This window comes from Bidens hawaiensis, unplaced genomic scaffold (assembly GCF_021521415.1).
Source record: "Bidens hawaiensis isolate Kalapana, Puna unplaced genomic scaffold, B.hawaiensis_p1.1 tig00000780_1, whole genome shotgun sequence".
In the NCBI taxonomy this organism is placed as follows: domain Eukaryota; kingdom Viridiplantae; phylum Streptophyta; class Magnoliopsida; order Asterales; family Asteraceae; genus Bidens; species Bidens hawaiensis.
In genome coordinates, this window is record NW_027491045.1 from 4,288,112 (window position 1) to 4,302,447 (window position 14,336).

General features: G+C 33.7%; 1 protein-coding gene and 1 pseudogene across 2 annotated transcripts; both read right to left on the reverse strand.

Moving 5' to 3' along the window:
- Positions 1 to 6,205: 6,205 nt before the first annotated feature.
- LOC143538809 (glucose and ribitol dehydrogenase-like) lies at positions 6,206 to 9,309 on the reverse strand (annotated as a pseudogene). The gene is made up of 6 exons (XR_013136321.1): positions 9,093 to 9,309; positions 8,701 to 8,838; position 8,526; positions 8,006 to 8,381; positions 7,259 to 7,621; positions 6,206 to 6,254 (listed from the first exon to the last, which is right to left on the reverse strand). The product of XR_013136321.1 is annotated as a glucose and ribitol dehydrogenase-like (transcript).
- Positions 9,310 to 11,341: 2,032 nt separating this feature from the next.
- LOC143538831 (glucose and ribitol dehydrogenase-like) lies at positions 11,342 to 13,900 on the reverse strand. The gene is made up of 4 exons (XM_077032296.1): positions 13,778 to 13,900; positions 13,101 to 13,483; positions 12,003 to 12,364; positions 11,342 to 11,492 (listed from the first exon to the last, which is right to left on the reverse strand). Exons 1-3 carry the CDS (start codon positions 13,898 to 13,900, stop codon positions 12,043 to 12,045), a joined length of 828 nt encoding a protein of 275 aa, XP_076888411.1. The 3' UTR covers positions 11,342 to 11,492; positions 12,003 to 12,042.
- Between the last annotated feature and the right edge of the window lie 436 nt (positions 13,901 to 14,336).

The following is a 14,336-nucleotide window of genomic DNA, read 5'->3' on the forward strand; positions in this document are numbered from 1 at the left end:
CTATGCATTAGGCTTTGATTCAATTGATGAGTTTGAATTCTTCAAGGCTAAGTTCACTTTCAGCGTTTCACATGTATCTCAAACGTATTTCATTTTGTAGATAGTTATTAAATGTTTACCCATATGAAGTTTAGTTTGTGGTTTTGTTGTATGAGCTTCTTGTATTGGACTTTTGTTAGCATGGTAATTTAACATTCACATGTATCTTAAATGGGCAAGACCAATATTACACGCAATATGCATCAAATATAAGATAATATAAGAGAATGAAAATGAATTGTAATTATGATCTGAATTTCTGTAACATCGAAGATCTCTCGAAGGCCAAATTGAAATTAGAGGGGTGATTGTTAGCCCATAATTGGTTTGGACCGTCCATCGAGCCTATGGTGGATCGGTAACTTGGGGACCAAGTCGAGCACATTACTTGGGCTACAAGGTATTTAATTAATTGTTTAAATATGTTTTTACCAATTAGTATTTGAGTATGATAATGAATTTGCATTCTAGTATAATTAGGTTTTCATGTTTAAACTTATATATGTACCCGAGCTTATGGGTTATATCATGACATTGTAATTTTTCGAGCTAATGAGAATTACAAGAATCAAGCTTATGAATATTGTTTGTGTTTTCGGTTCTGGTTACCAAACATCACCTTTTGCCTTGAAAACGTGTAGAGTAGTAGATCGGGTTTGGTAAGTTAATAAAGTCTCGAACTTTATTCTTAACGAGCTTTAGGACTTAGGTCTCTCGTTTAGATCTAGTTGTGTTTAAACCGTGGGCTTAAACTAACCATTCAAGCATCAAATATAAAGTTTCTAATAGTGGTTCATAACAAAGAATATGGAAGACTAGCACAAAGGCTTCGAGGGTGTATTAGCTGCACCATCGGCCGGGACACATAAGTTTTGGGAGCACAAAATCTTATTTCTTAACAGTTATCATGAAAAGGTCACAAAATCTTATTTCAATTTAAGCCTCCACATGCGTTAAGCCAGCCATGCCGTCTTATGTTATTCCGCAACAACCCTAATAGTTGATGTGATGGAAAAACCCTATTAACTGTCGACATAAATTCTTATTATGTAACCTAAAGTGACCGGTCCACCTTTTGTCCTATTTTAACAAGCCTGTGTAGCCCAACATCCTCCTTTTTGTCATCTATTTTCCTTATTTAATTTTTCGTTTTCTCATGTGACCTTGGTAAGCCATGATTTCTTTTATGTAGTGTTTCATTAGTTTATTTTATAACAAACTAGGTTAGTTACCCGTGTAGCACACGGGTTAGAATAAATATTTTTTTTAAAATAATAACATAATGTGAAATACAAAAAAATGTATCATATATATATAAAGATATATTATACAGTAAAAAAATTACACATTATGCAATTTGGAAATAAAAAGTTATTAGAAAATTCACAAATCATAACTTATTTCTTTGTTATTTCTATATCAAAACTTAATTATAAATGACAACCTTTTAAACTAACTCGTTGACCAAAACTCATTCTAATCTTAAACTGTTTTGACATGAACAATGTTTGATACTTTATTCGGTTAAAGAAACCCACCCGTTTCGTATTGGTTACTTATAAAAATCTAATATTAATAATTAATGCAATACATTTTATATTAAACAAATTAACATATTTATGATGGTATTAATTGTTTTAAAATTGATAATGAAATATTAAATAAAGAAATGTAGTTAATATGAGAGAGATGAGGAAAAATTTTGTAACTATATGAGAGAGGTGAGCGAAAACTATTGGACTAAACCGCAGATTTCGACAAACTATATGGACGAAAACCGCAGTTCACTCAATAATAATAGTTTGAAAAGAGAAAAAAGAATAAAATATAAAACTATTAATAAGAAAAAGAAATATATATTTAACATGAGAGAAATGAGAAAATTTTGTAAGGATCACTCATGTGTAATGGCATATGACATTAAGACCCGTGTAGAACACAAGTTAGAATAAATAAATTTGTTTAGATAATAACACAATGTAAATATGTTCAGATGATATAAAGATATAATATATGGTAGAATAAACTACATATTACATAATACGGAAATAAAAGTTGTTGAAAATTCACAAATCTCTTAATACTTTTTTGTATACAGCATTTGTAATTTTAACCTACATATCAAAATTAGTAGTTTCGTTTTGTTTTTTATTTCAACTTTAGATAATGAAACATATCACTTACCATGCGTTAAAACAGGCTATCTCTAAAACAAATCAAACCATCTATAGTGATTGACTTTAGGTTTCATTAATCTTCATTGCAAAATAAAATAAAGTTAAAATTTCTTTATTTGAAAATAATTATTTTATCTAAATCAACGTTGAAATTTGTTAACTATAAAAGTTTAATATTAATAACCAATACAACATATTATATAAAACTAAATAATATACCTATGTTTGTATTAAAATTTTAAATTAAAAAATAATTATTAAAAAGGAAAAATAATTGATTAAGGTGTTGTTTGGTAAGGGCTGAACCATTAAGTACTGAACCAATAAGAGGTCTGAATGATTAAGAGACTCTGAGTGAATAAGTGCTGAATCAGTTAGTGATGTTTGGTTGGACCTCTGAATGACTGGGAAGAATGACGATTTTACCCCTCTGAATTATTTCGTGTTGAATTGAATATACATATGTTTAGTCAGAGATCATAATAACTGTAAATAATGGCCAAACATTCATTACAACTAAAATAGATCTTACCACAAACTAGTTTTTGTAACCAAGCGAAGCAACACAGCACGTCTACATACTCTGTTAACCATAAATTGCTTACAAAAGCTATCAAAACAATACAGGGGCAGGTCAAGTTACTACCAAACACAAAATTTGTTTCAAAATAGACAAAATACAATAGCCAAATCAAGTTACTACCAAACACAAAATTTGGTTCAAAACGGACAAAATACAATAGCCATATCAAGTCACTACCAAACACTATTAGTTTCAAAATGGACCATACACAACAACCACATCAGCTTATGTGAGTTGAAAAAAAAAGTCTTAGGTTCTGTTGTTTAGTACTTCAGTGTGCCTCGAGCAAGTCGCGCTTCGCAATGCATGTCCTGTACAGTTTTTGGATAGTTACCAAACAAAGTCATTCCAACTGAAGATACACAATAATATAATCATTCAAAGATAACAAAAAAGATCCCCAGCCATATATCTACAAATCCTTGTTTTGGTTTGGACCCAAAATTGAAAGAAAAAGAAAAAAAAAGATGATTAATATAGCAAAAGAAGTTGGGTGGCGTATCTTAAGTCTCAAATATAGAGCTTTTTGAACAACGTCAACTACAACATAAACATGTTAATTGCTTTCAACAAAAAAATGTTTCACATGATCCATTGTTTCATCTTTACTAATCATACGAATCCCCACTGAAAACAATATTCACTAATTAGTCACTTGAAACAATTCAAGTTAGATCTTGCAAACCCAACCTACATTTTCTACAACTCTAAATTCTTTGTAAAAAAAAGACCACAGAATCAAGTGGCATTATTGTCTAACGTAAATACATTAAAATCTACTTACAACTGTCGTTGCTGCAAAATCCTTCTATTTCTTTTATGTTGAGATTGATTAGTTCTGTTGCATCTCTATTCTTAAGTGCCATAATCTGCAAAGTTTCATCCTTTGCGGTTAACTAGCCAATCATGAATACATTATTAGAACGATGAATCAGATGCAACAAAATAGCCACATTAACGGTTTCAACCATATGAAAGTCACCGCACATGGGGATTCGGTTAATCCCCCATAGTTCGAATAAATACAACAAAGTTTATACTTTAATAACGATCTGCGCAGCTGTAGCTTTTTAACGATTTTTCCCACTTACAGTTGGTTTCTGGCCCGAAACTAAAAATCTAAGCAACTTTGACCTGTTAACCAAATAGGCCCGTGTTGACCCAACTAGCTAGCACATAATCTGCTGATTATTGCAAGGTAAGTATTACAGGGCTATAGTCGTCAAGGCACTTAAGATGCATCACGTAGACCTAATTTGCTGAAAAATAACCACATGCTTAAAAACTAATTATCGCTTTTATATTAATCAAAACCAATATGTTCACTAATGCAGACATGAAAATGGCATAATGTAATCTCACAGGGATCCAAACATTCTCAAACATATTTTTGAGGTGAAACCTAGTAGAGACCGAAAATCGCAAATTTTTGGTACCGGTACCGGTATTGAAGGTAAAAAATCGGGAAATATCCGCTTTCGATTGTTCCTCCGATCAGAAGAACAAACTCAAAACGTTCGGTGTCCCTAATTGAGCTGATGACCCAACGATTGAGGTAATGTAATATGTGAAATTTGAATAAAAATCAATTAGTGTATATTTTTTTCAAGACATAAGCAAACGAATCTTGTAATTTGATGAATCTTGATGAGATTTAACAAAAACTGAACAAAACTCTAGCTTCTAAGCCCAACCGTTCAAACCATATTAGAACCCAAGAGGCAGGGAAACAAAAACTGACGACAGAAATCATACCTGGGATTGAATAGAAATCGAGCGTTGGTGGTGGTGTGCGCCCAGAGCAGAGAAGGAGAAACTAACTTATGTGATGCCATATGATATTAAAAACCTTTATTTATTATATAGTATAGATAACCACGCGATCGATATGCTGGCACTGCAAAGTGCATGAAAAGAGATCATGTAATATCACAATATTAATTTATCACATTAAGTTAGATTATTTTTAGTTTGAAAACACCATGCTACATGTAACTAGAGTATAAATTTATATTATCACTTTCGAGTTAACATGATGATAATTGTGAATAATAAAGGTCATCACTCGTCTTTCTCGAATTTGATCAAAACACCTTGTTTTAGCTCGTTAACTTATGAAACATTTAAAATTAAAATGTGAGCCAATTAGATACAATACTCAATAAAAAGTGACCAAAAGTTATTTAAATGCGTAGAAGATATTTATATAATATTTGTATAAGCTAGAGAGCACATCAAATATCCTCACACTTATATCTTTTTCATCACTGGAAAAACTATTTGCAATGAAATCATAATCAGGAATTGGCTTTTGAAACATTTAGGTTACTTGGTAAAAAATAAACGCAAAAACAGCAATTGTCGGTATTTTTGTCCAATTAAACCTAGCCACCGACAAATTATGCCCTGATCGTGTTTCGCATTTAGGTTCAAGCATATCAATAAGATTATGGGTCTCATACTTAGAAAGTCACGACTAGACCTACCTCATCTCAAGCATTTCAAACTAGAGTCATACAAAATGATTGACTTATCACAATAAGACAAGAACCGCTTAATGACGAGACCTAATGTTAATTTGGGTATAATTATGGAAGAAGAGTCATATGAATGGACGTACGAGTATAACCTAAATATTATTGGACTTTGTTCTCAGTGTTTCCTAACAAATATTTATTGATTAATACCTAGGCCCCAATAACGTATCCTTAGAGTCACCATTCTCAAGGGAAACACGTACGTAGACTATTGGCTCGTCTAGTATGTGCCTTCCAAACATCTTTTTCTAATTTTTGGATGTTTTTTTTGTGCCTTCTCTTCTGCAACAACCCTAATAAATTGATGTGGTGAAAAAATTAATAATGGTCCATGATTCCCCCTTTTCTTCCTTACTTTTCTATATAAAACTGCCGACATAAATTCTTATTATGTAAACTAAAGTGGTAACAAGCATGTGTAGCCCAACGTCCTCCTTTTTGTCATCTATTTTTCTTGTTTTAATTTTCCTTTCTCTTGTGACTTTTTTTTTAAGTGTAAACTTTTATAAACAAAGAGACAACAGCCGCACCGCACCCACCATAACCCGGAGGAAGCAACCCACCAAACAACAAACTACATAATCTTAAACTTACACCAATTCGCCCACTCTATGCTTTTACAATTAGATCGGTTTTTAAACCAAAGAAAACCTAAAGATTTAATAGCTCCTATAATTTCTTCAATCTTCACTTCCTTATTAGTTACCACCATGCATTTTTTCATTTCTCCCAAAAAGGTTTGTGATTTTGTGTAAAATAATTATAATTGCACCAACAAATCGGGAGAGGAATAATAATCAAATTCACAATCATTATTATTCGATTTAATAAAGACTCCATTACAATGTCCATAAATCCCACAAGAACTTCATACTTTGCATATGCTTCAGAAGTACTAACCATTTACTATTACCCCGCCTGCAAAATGTAGTAACAAGATTAGTATCTTCGCACAATATTATTGAAGACACGAGAATAAAAAAAGCAGGCTACAATAATATTACATGACTCTTGAACACTTCAAAATGTTAGTCAAATTGCTCATGCTAATAAAATTATAACGTTACAAATAGGATTATTTAACCTTACAAATATATGTAAAAACACAAAACTAGCATTATTTAATTGTGTATATCAATTTGTTCTTCAACGTGAGAAAAATGATGAGTGCCAAATTATTCATTAAAATTTATAAGGTGAAATATTTTATACTTTTAAGCTAGCATTTTGAGTTAGTTATTTGATGTTTCTCTATGATCATATGCGAACAATTTATGACTTCAAACCTATTATTATACATGCTAATAAGTATGAATATTTGCAAATTAAAGAAGTCATAATTATATATTTTACTTATAACGATAATAATAATAACAATAATAAAATTTGTTGTGGTGACAAAGTTGTATCCGTATGTTTAAAGGTGTGAATTTCTGACATAAAATGAATTAAACATAAGGTTAGCAGGTTTGATTTAGTTTAAATAAATTCGGTTTAGTTTTGGGTCGAATCATGGAAATATTTAGCTAAACTGGTCGTGTTCGTGTAAACCATCGGGTTCGTGGATTGACCTGTTTAACCAGTTTGTTTCCTTTATTTTAAGACGTAGTGTATATAATGACTTCAATTATTAGGGCATTTTTATTCTAAATTAAATGACATTGTTTAAACATAATTGCTTAAAAAAATTTCATTTACATATATATATATATATATATATATATATATATATATACATACATACATTTACACACATATATATATCCGGGTTAAGCAGGTTACGTTCGTGTCAAACAACAAATACATGTGTTGTGTTTGGGTTATGTGTTGACACGATTTTCAGGTTGGTGTTTCATGTGCATGTATTAAGAGTTGCATCTAAGCATTTAAGTGCACTTGCATGTGTGTATAACATTACTTACCATTAGGATGAAGAACTTGGCCACTATAGTAGGAAGAGTCCTGCTCGGATGCAAGGAACACATATGTTGGAGCTATCTCATAAGGTTGACCTGCCCTATTCATCGGCACATTTGACCCGAATGTTGCTATATCCAGATCATTGAGTGCTGAAGCTTGCAGCGGTGTCCATATAGGACCAGGGGCCACTCCATTTACGCGTATCTTCTTGTCGGCTAGATGCAATGCTAGTGACCTTGTGAAAGATACTGGCTCCCTTTGTTGAAATGTAGTCCATCCAACTTGGTGGTGGGCTAGCTATATATGCTAAGATTGATGTGGTGTTCATAATTGCACTTCCTTCTTTCATGTGCTCTAAGGCATGCCTACACAACCAAGTAAAAAACCGATGGTCTGGTTTTATGCTTTTTATGAAAATCAAACTTATGATTCGGTTTTGGTTTTGCATGTAATAAAAAACTGAAAAAACCAAACCTAACTCATAGTCAATCACTTAGTTATTAATTAACAAAATGATTTAGGTCCAGATTATTTTTTGCCAATTTTTTTTTCACCCAAAATTTTCCAACTCGAGTGGAAAAAACTAAAACCCTTTACCAAATTGAACCCAAACTAGAAAAAGCGGAACCGGCCAATTTAAAAAAAAACAAAGCTTGGCTTTTTGGTTCGATTTTAGCCCAAAACCGATCCAAATCGAACTCTACACACCCATGAAAAAGAAAACCAACTAGCTTGAATGTTACACACACCTTGAAATAAAGAAATGAGAGAAAATATTGGTCCTAAACACCTTTTCTAGCCTCTCCTCGGTGATCTCTTCTAACGTACCCAAATACACATAATATTGCACTGCTGGATTATTCACGAGGACATCAATGCGCCCGTGTTTGGCAACGACTTGATCTACAACATCCTTACAATTCTTGCTAAGATCTGTAGGTATTGCAATGGGATCACCCGAGCCTTCAACTTGTGACTCATTTATGATCTTTAACGTGTCGTTTGCGTCTATGTTCTCATCACCCTTTACATAAGTGAAGGCTACGGTCGCACCCTCCAATACGAAGTGGTGGCTAACCGACCTTCCAATGCCCGAATCGCCTCCTGTCACTAATGCCACCTTTCCTTATACCAAGCAACCAAACCGAGACAATAATGATATATAAAATATTACTCCATCTGTCCCATTAAAGTGTCTACATTTCCTTTTATATTTGTCTAATTACAAATGCCCACTTTCAAAATTTCTTAATCAATTTCCAAGTTTACCCTTAAACACAACTAACATTAATAAACAATATTGATGGACCCACTTTCCAAGGTCATTAAAGCAAAGAAAACAATAATTTAATCTACCTTAAACTTTTTTGATTTTTAAATTAAGACACTTTGATCGGTACAGAGAGAGTATAACCAATTTCTTTTATTAAGTAATGTAACATACATTGAGTTTGCCAGAGGCCTTGTAATTAGGGTTACTGTATTGTGGGAGAGGGTTCATGAGGTATTCTTTTCCTGGTTGCGACTCCTGGTTTTGCGGCGGGAATCGTCGCTCGCCTTCATCCTTTGGCGTTGCCTTCGTCTAAGACAATTTCAACAAAGTGTACTTAGGATAATTGTATGCACATGCATGTTAAATCATTTAACTTGTCATACATGACTCTTAATTATCAATCATCATACATATTTGCTTTTTTGTAACAACTAAACACATATCCTTGATATAAGTAGGCAAGTAGCTATATATATTTACAAGACAACCTTTAGATATTCGGATTAATTGTATTTGACTCAAAATAAATCTTTTTATTGAAATATGAAGAAGATGATAAAGACCTTATAGGTGCGAATATCATATGAACCACGCCTTTCAATCCTTTCTATCGTTGATGCGAAACTATTTGTGCTAACAGTACCCGTTATAGCAAGCGAATCCAACAAGCTCCATGAGCATATACAAGACTTGGTTGTCGCCGGAATCCTGCTGGAGGCAGTGATCAGTAAATGCATCATACTTAGAATAGATGAATGAATGAAAAGAATGATTGTGGTATATATAGATATAATTTCTCTTTTTTCCAATTTATACTTTTTATTAAAATTTAACACCAACCAAACTACATCTGGATAATGGGTAAGCGAGCAACAAGCTGCGCCGTCATCCCCTTTTGGATCGCAAAGCCTATTCTACTAAATATAAATCCTTGGTTCCTCGGGCTCTGCGAGTCACTGTGGACCACCTTCTGCACCCGTTCAAATAAGCGAACCGCCTCGGGAGCTAGAGATCCAAATATGTCGAAGGCAAATGGAATGAACACGTGCTGATTCTCCAAACACGCTGCCTCATGCTTAGCAACATTCCTAGATTCCGCCCTCAAAACCGCCTGTCTCGGATCGAAACCACTGTCTCTCAGCCCCACCAACGGGGACACCCCAGTGAGGTCGACACATGCATGCTTACCCCCCTGCCCATCCAAACACAAGAACGTCCGCAGGACGCAGTGTAGATCTTCTCTCTCTCGGATCAGTCAGAAAGTTAACATGTGCCTCTTTTTTGGCTGAAATTAAAATATAGACCCAAAAAGATTGGGGCTGAAAGCCTGAAAGCGCAAGAAGTTTCATTACTCTTAAATAAGTGTTACGCGTGTGACCAAACTGATATTTTCTTTTTGAACGACGACTTTCTTATGTGTTATATGTGTTAGGCTACCGTACTTTTCAATTTAGAGCGTCATGTTGTCACGCTCTAGTCAAAGTATGCTCCTTATCTGAACCTATGCTGGCTTTAGAGTTTGGCTTGGACGTTCCTCTGGGAAACCACACCGCCGGGTACCAGTTGACAGTTGTTGTGCCACGGTGGGACTAAAACCCGGATGAGCTCGGAATTCGAACTGACAACCTCGCAAGGCTTAACTCAAATTCTTCATTGCTAATATCTACTCAAAGTGACATAAATAGGAATTAAACTTGGTTCTCCACTAAAGATAACTCAAGCCTCCTACCTATAGGTCACAAGTGGGGATGACCAAACGGACATTAGTTATTAAATATTAATTACATTAATTTCTTTGTAAGAATTTTTATTTACTGTTAGTTTAACCAAACTTATATTAATTATAATTTTTTTATTTGAATATATATATATATATATATATATATATATATATTGGTAACTATAACTTACAAATGGCAAGGCCTTGTAGAGTGATATTTTACTGTTATTTTTTAAAAGGCCTTGTAGAGTGATATTTTACTGTTATTTTTTAAAAAATGTGATGCATATGGTACCATTTTTTAGTGCATATCACGGTTTACACTTGGCAATCATAAGCTAAGTTACATAGGTAATGACAAAGTGCTTGCGGTTCGCAGTATAAAAATTAATTGTATTACACTATTACCTACCTATATGTAATACATGATATATTGCATATGCAATACAATTATTTTTTTTCAATTGTTTATGTTTGGTATGATGCATATTTGCAGTTTATCCATGAAAAAATAAAAATTTGATAAATAAAAAACAGAAAAGTACTATTGCATGTGCGTAATACGGCATATGTTAATTGCGGACCACAAATACTTTCCATTGCGGTCCAGCCTCAACGTGTTTTTGATGAAGTTCTCTAGTTGCTTCTTTAACAATGAGTTCTCTCATGACCCTCCTCTATCTGTTGTACCTTCGCCTTAAGTGAGATCACAGACTCCACTTATGATAAGTGATTTGAAAACATACTGGATTAAACAATCACACTGGAATTTTTTTTAAAATGACGGCTTTCTTTTATTTAGGATACCGCACTCCTCAAAAAGCACACGAACCACGTCTTTTAACCCTTGCTATCTCATATGTGAATATGCGACACTGTTGAAACGAGTTCGGGTTATAGCACTTAAACCCAAGAACCTCCGTGGCCAAAGACATAACTCGGCTGCTACTGAGACCACTAAATGCATCTAATGTAATATTGGTGATTTTATTATGTGATTGCACACAAAATGAGAGAAAACATCAAATTCACAATCTTATATTCTATTATTATGTGATGTAACGAAAATCATTACATTCGATCAATATAAACCCAAAAGGACTTCATGTTTGACGATCAATATAACAGGATATATACATCCATACGTCAATTTATTTAAAGTACACAAACTTTATTTATGCTTCACTTCGTTTTCATATGAAATTCAGTGACTTCAAGAACTAACCATTTACGATTGCCCCGCCTGCAAAAATGGAATTACAATCACTGTCTTCTCATGATATCATTGAAACAATACCAAGAAAAAAATGAAGCACACTACAGCACACATTGATCAATTTGCACTCATTTTGTACATGACTCTTAAAACACTTCACTATTTTAAGTCATGACCTTTCTCACATTTTTGTTACATGTATAAATGTGAAAGAATATAGAAGCCATATCAATATTTACCTTATAATTGAATAACGATAGTTATAACTATGTAAAAGCAAGGACTAAACATAGTTATAACTATATCAATTTCTAATGCTACTCGCTATTTCGTTACTTCGCCATTAGTTTTCCGTCCCACAAAAACGAAAATGAATTTTAAAATCAAGCAGGTGCATTTAATTTTGGTGATAAAAAGTTGGTTTTATTTTAGGTGTAAATACTTAATATTAAAATTAGCTTAGTGGTTTCTTTGATACGTAACATACGTACGCAATTCTAGTGTATTTGCATGTGTTCATTGATTCGAAATGATTACCATTAGGGTGAAGAACTTGGCCAGTATAGTAGGAAGAGGTTTACTTGGATGCAAGGAACACATACGTTGGAGCGACCTCATAAGGTTGACCGGCCCTATTCATTGGCACACTTGACCCGAATCTTGCTATATCCTGATCACTGAGTGCTGAAGCTTGCAGTGGTGTCCATATAGGACCAGGGGCCACACCATTTACGCGTATCTTTTTGTCGGCCAGATGTAGTGCTAGTGCCCTAGTGAAAGATACGATGGCTCCCTTTGTTGAAATGTAGTCAAGCCAACTTGGTGGAGTAGCTATGTATGCTAAGATTGATGTGGTGTTTATAATTGCACTTCCTTCTTTCATGTGCTCTAAGGCATGCCTACACAACCATGTAAATGGCTTTCACTCATTAAAACAAAAATGACTATACAATTAATATTATTAAAAAGTAAAAGATGAGACTAAGGGAAACTGAATTTTTTGTTTCTCTCTAACAAGTGATTCATAGCTCTACTAATACAAGTTTTGTGACAGTTTAAAAAGCTAGTGTTAATCTCTAATTGAATCTCTTGATTATTGTGATTGATTGCCTCTTTTATGGCAATTGATTACACTTGTGTTGACTATGGATGTGCATGAAATCGATTTAACCAAACCGAAAAAAAACCCGACGGTTTGGTCATGTTTTTTTTATGGATACCAAACTTACGATTCGGTTTTGATTTTTGCATGTAATAGAAAATCGAAAAATCCAAACTGCATTTATAGATTACTATTTTTTCTTTTTTTTATTTTACTTATTTACAGAAATTTAATAAATATGTAACTCAAATATTATAATTCTAATTTATAATAATCACTTAGTTATTAATTAACAAAATAGTTTAGGTAAAAATTCATTATTTTGGGCAATTCTTTTTTTTCGCCCAAAATTTTCCAACCCAAGTGGATAAACCAAAAATCTGTTACCGAATTGAAATCAAACCGAAACCGACCCGTTAAAAAAAACAAAATCCAATGTTTGGCTTTTTGGTTCGATTTAGCCCAACCCGATCCAAATCGAACGCTTCACACCCATGAAAAAGAAAACCAACTAGCTCGAATGTTATACACACCTTGACATAAAGAAATGAGAGAAAATGTTGGTCCTAAACACTTTTTCAAGCCTCTCCTCGGTGATCCCTTCTAACGTATCCGAATACACATAATATTGCACGGCTGGATTATTCACGAGGACATCAATGCGCCCATATTTGGAAATGACTTGATCTACAACATCCTTACAATTCTTGCTATACCTAAGATCGGTAGGTATTGCAATGGGATCACCCGAGCCTTCAACTCGTGACTCATTTATGATCTTTAACGTGTCGTTTGCATCTATGTCCTCGTCACCCTTTACATAAGTGAAGGCTACGGTCGCACCCTCCAATGCGAAGTGGTGGCTAACCGACCTTCCAATGCCCGAATCGCCTCCGGTCACCAATGCAACCTTTCCCTATAACAAGGAAACAAACTTGTGGATTACTTTTCTCATAATAATAAAAATAGTAATAATAAAAAAACGCTATAGATGATTTGAGATCATGTTTGGGATTGAGTTTGAAAACAACTTATTGGCTTACTGATTTTTTTTTCAAAAAGCTATAAGTCAACAAGCTGTTTTAAAACTAAATCCCAAACATGTTCTGAAACGTGCATGGAGTAATTTGCCACAAACCGAGATAATATAATGTTATCCGAAAAACCAATTTCTTTTATCAGAAAAATAAGTAATTAATAATGAACGTACATTAAGTTTGCCAGAGGGCTTGTAATTAGGGTTGCTGTATTGTGGGAGAGGGTTCATGAGGTATTCTTTTCCTGGTTGCGAATGCTGATCCTGCGGTGGGAATCTTCTTTCGCCTTTGTCCATCGAAGTTGCCTTCGCCATAAAACAAGATCGACAAATTAAGTGTACTTAGGATAATTGCATGTTAAATAATTTGGAACTTGTCATAAATGACTCTTAATTATCAACCATCGTATATATATACATTTTTATAACAACTAAACACATATCCTTGATATAATATCATTTTGCCCAGGTAGGCAAGTAGCCATATATATATATTTACTAACCAGCCTTCAGATAGTCGGATTAATTATATAATTTGAAGCAAAATAAATCATTTTACTTAAATAAAAAGAAGATCATATAGACCTTATAGGTGCGAATAGCACACGAACCACGGCTTTCAATCCTCGCTATCGTTGACGCGAAAGTATCAGTGCTACCTTGCGTACTAGCACTTGAACCCAACAAGCTCCATGATCGTAGACAAGACTTGGCTGTGGCCGGAATCTTGCTG

Coding starts and splice junctions, on each gene's coding strand:
- LOC143538831 (XM_077032296.1), bottom strand. CDS start 13,900: ATGGACAAAGGCGAAAGAAGATTCCCACCGCAGGATCAGCATTCGCAA. Junction 13,484..13,777: donor AGCCCTCTGGCAAACTTAAT/GTACGTTCATTA, acceptor TCCTTGTTATAG/GGAAAGGTTGCATTGGTGAC. Junction 12,365..13,100: donor TCTCATTTCTTTATGTCAAG/GTGTGTATAACA, acceptor ATGGTTGTGTAG/GCATGCCTTAGAGCACATGA.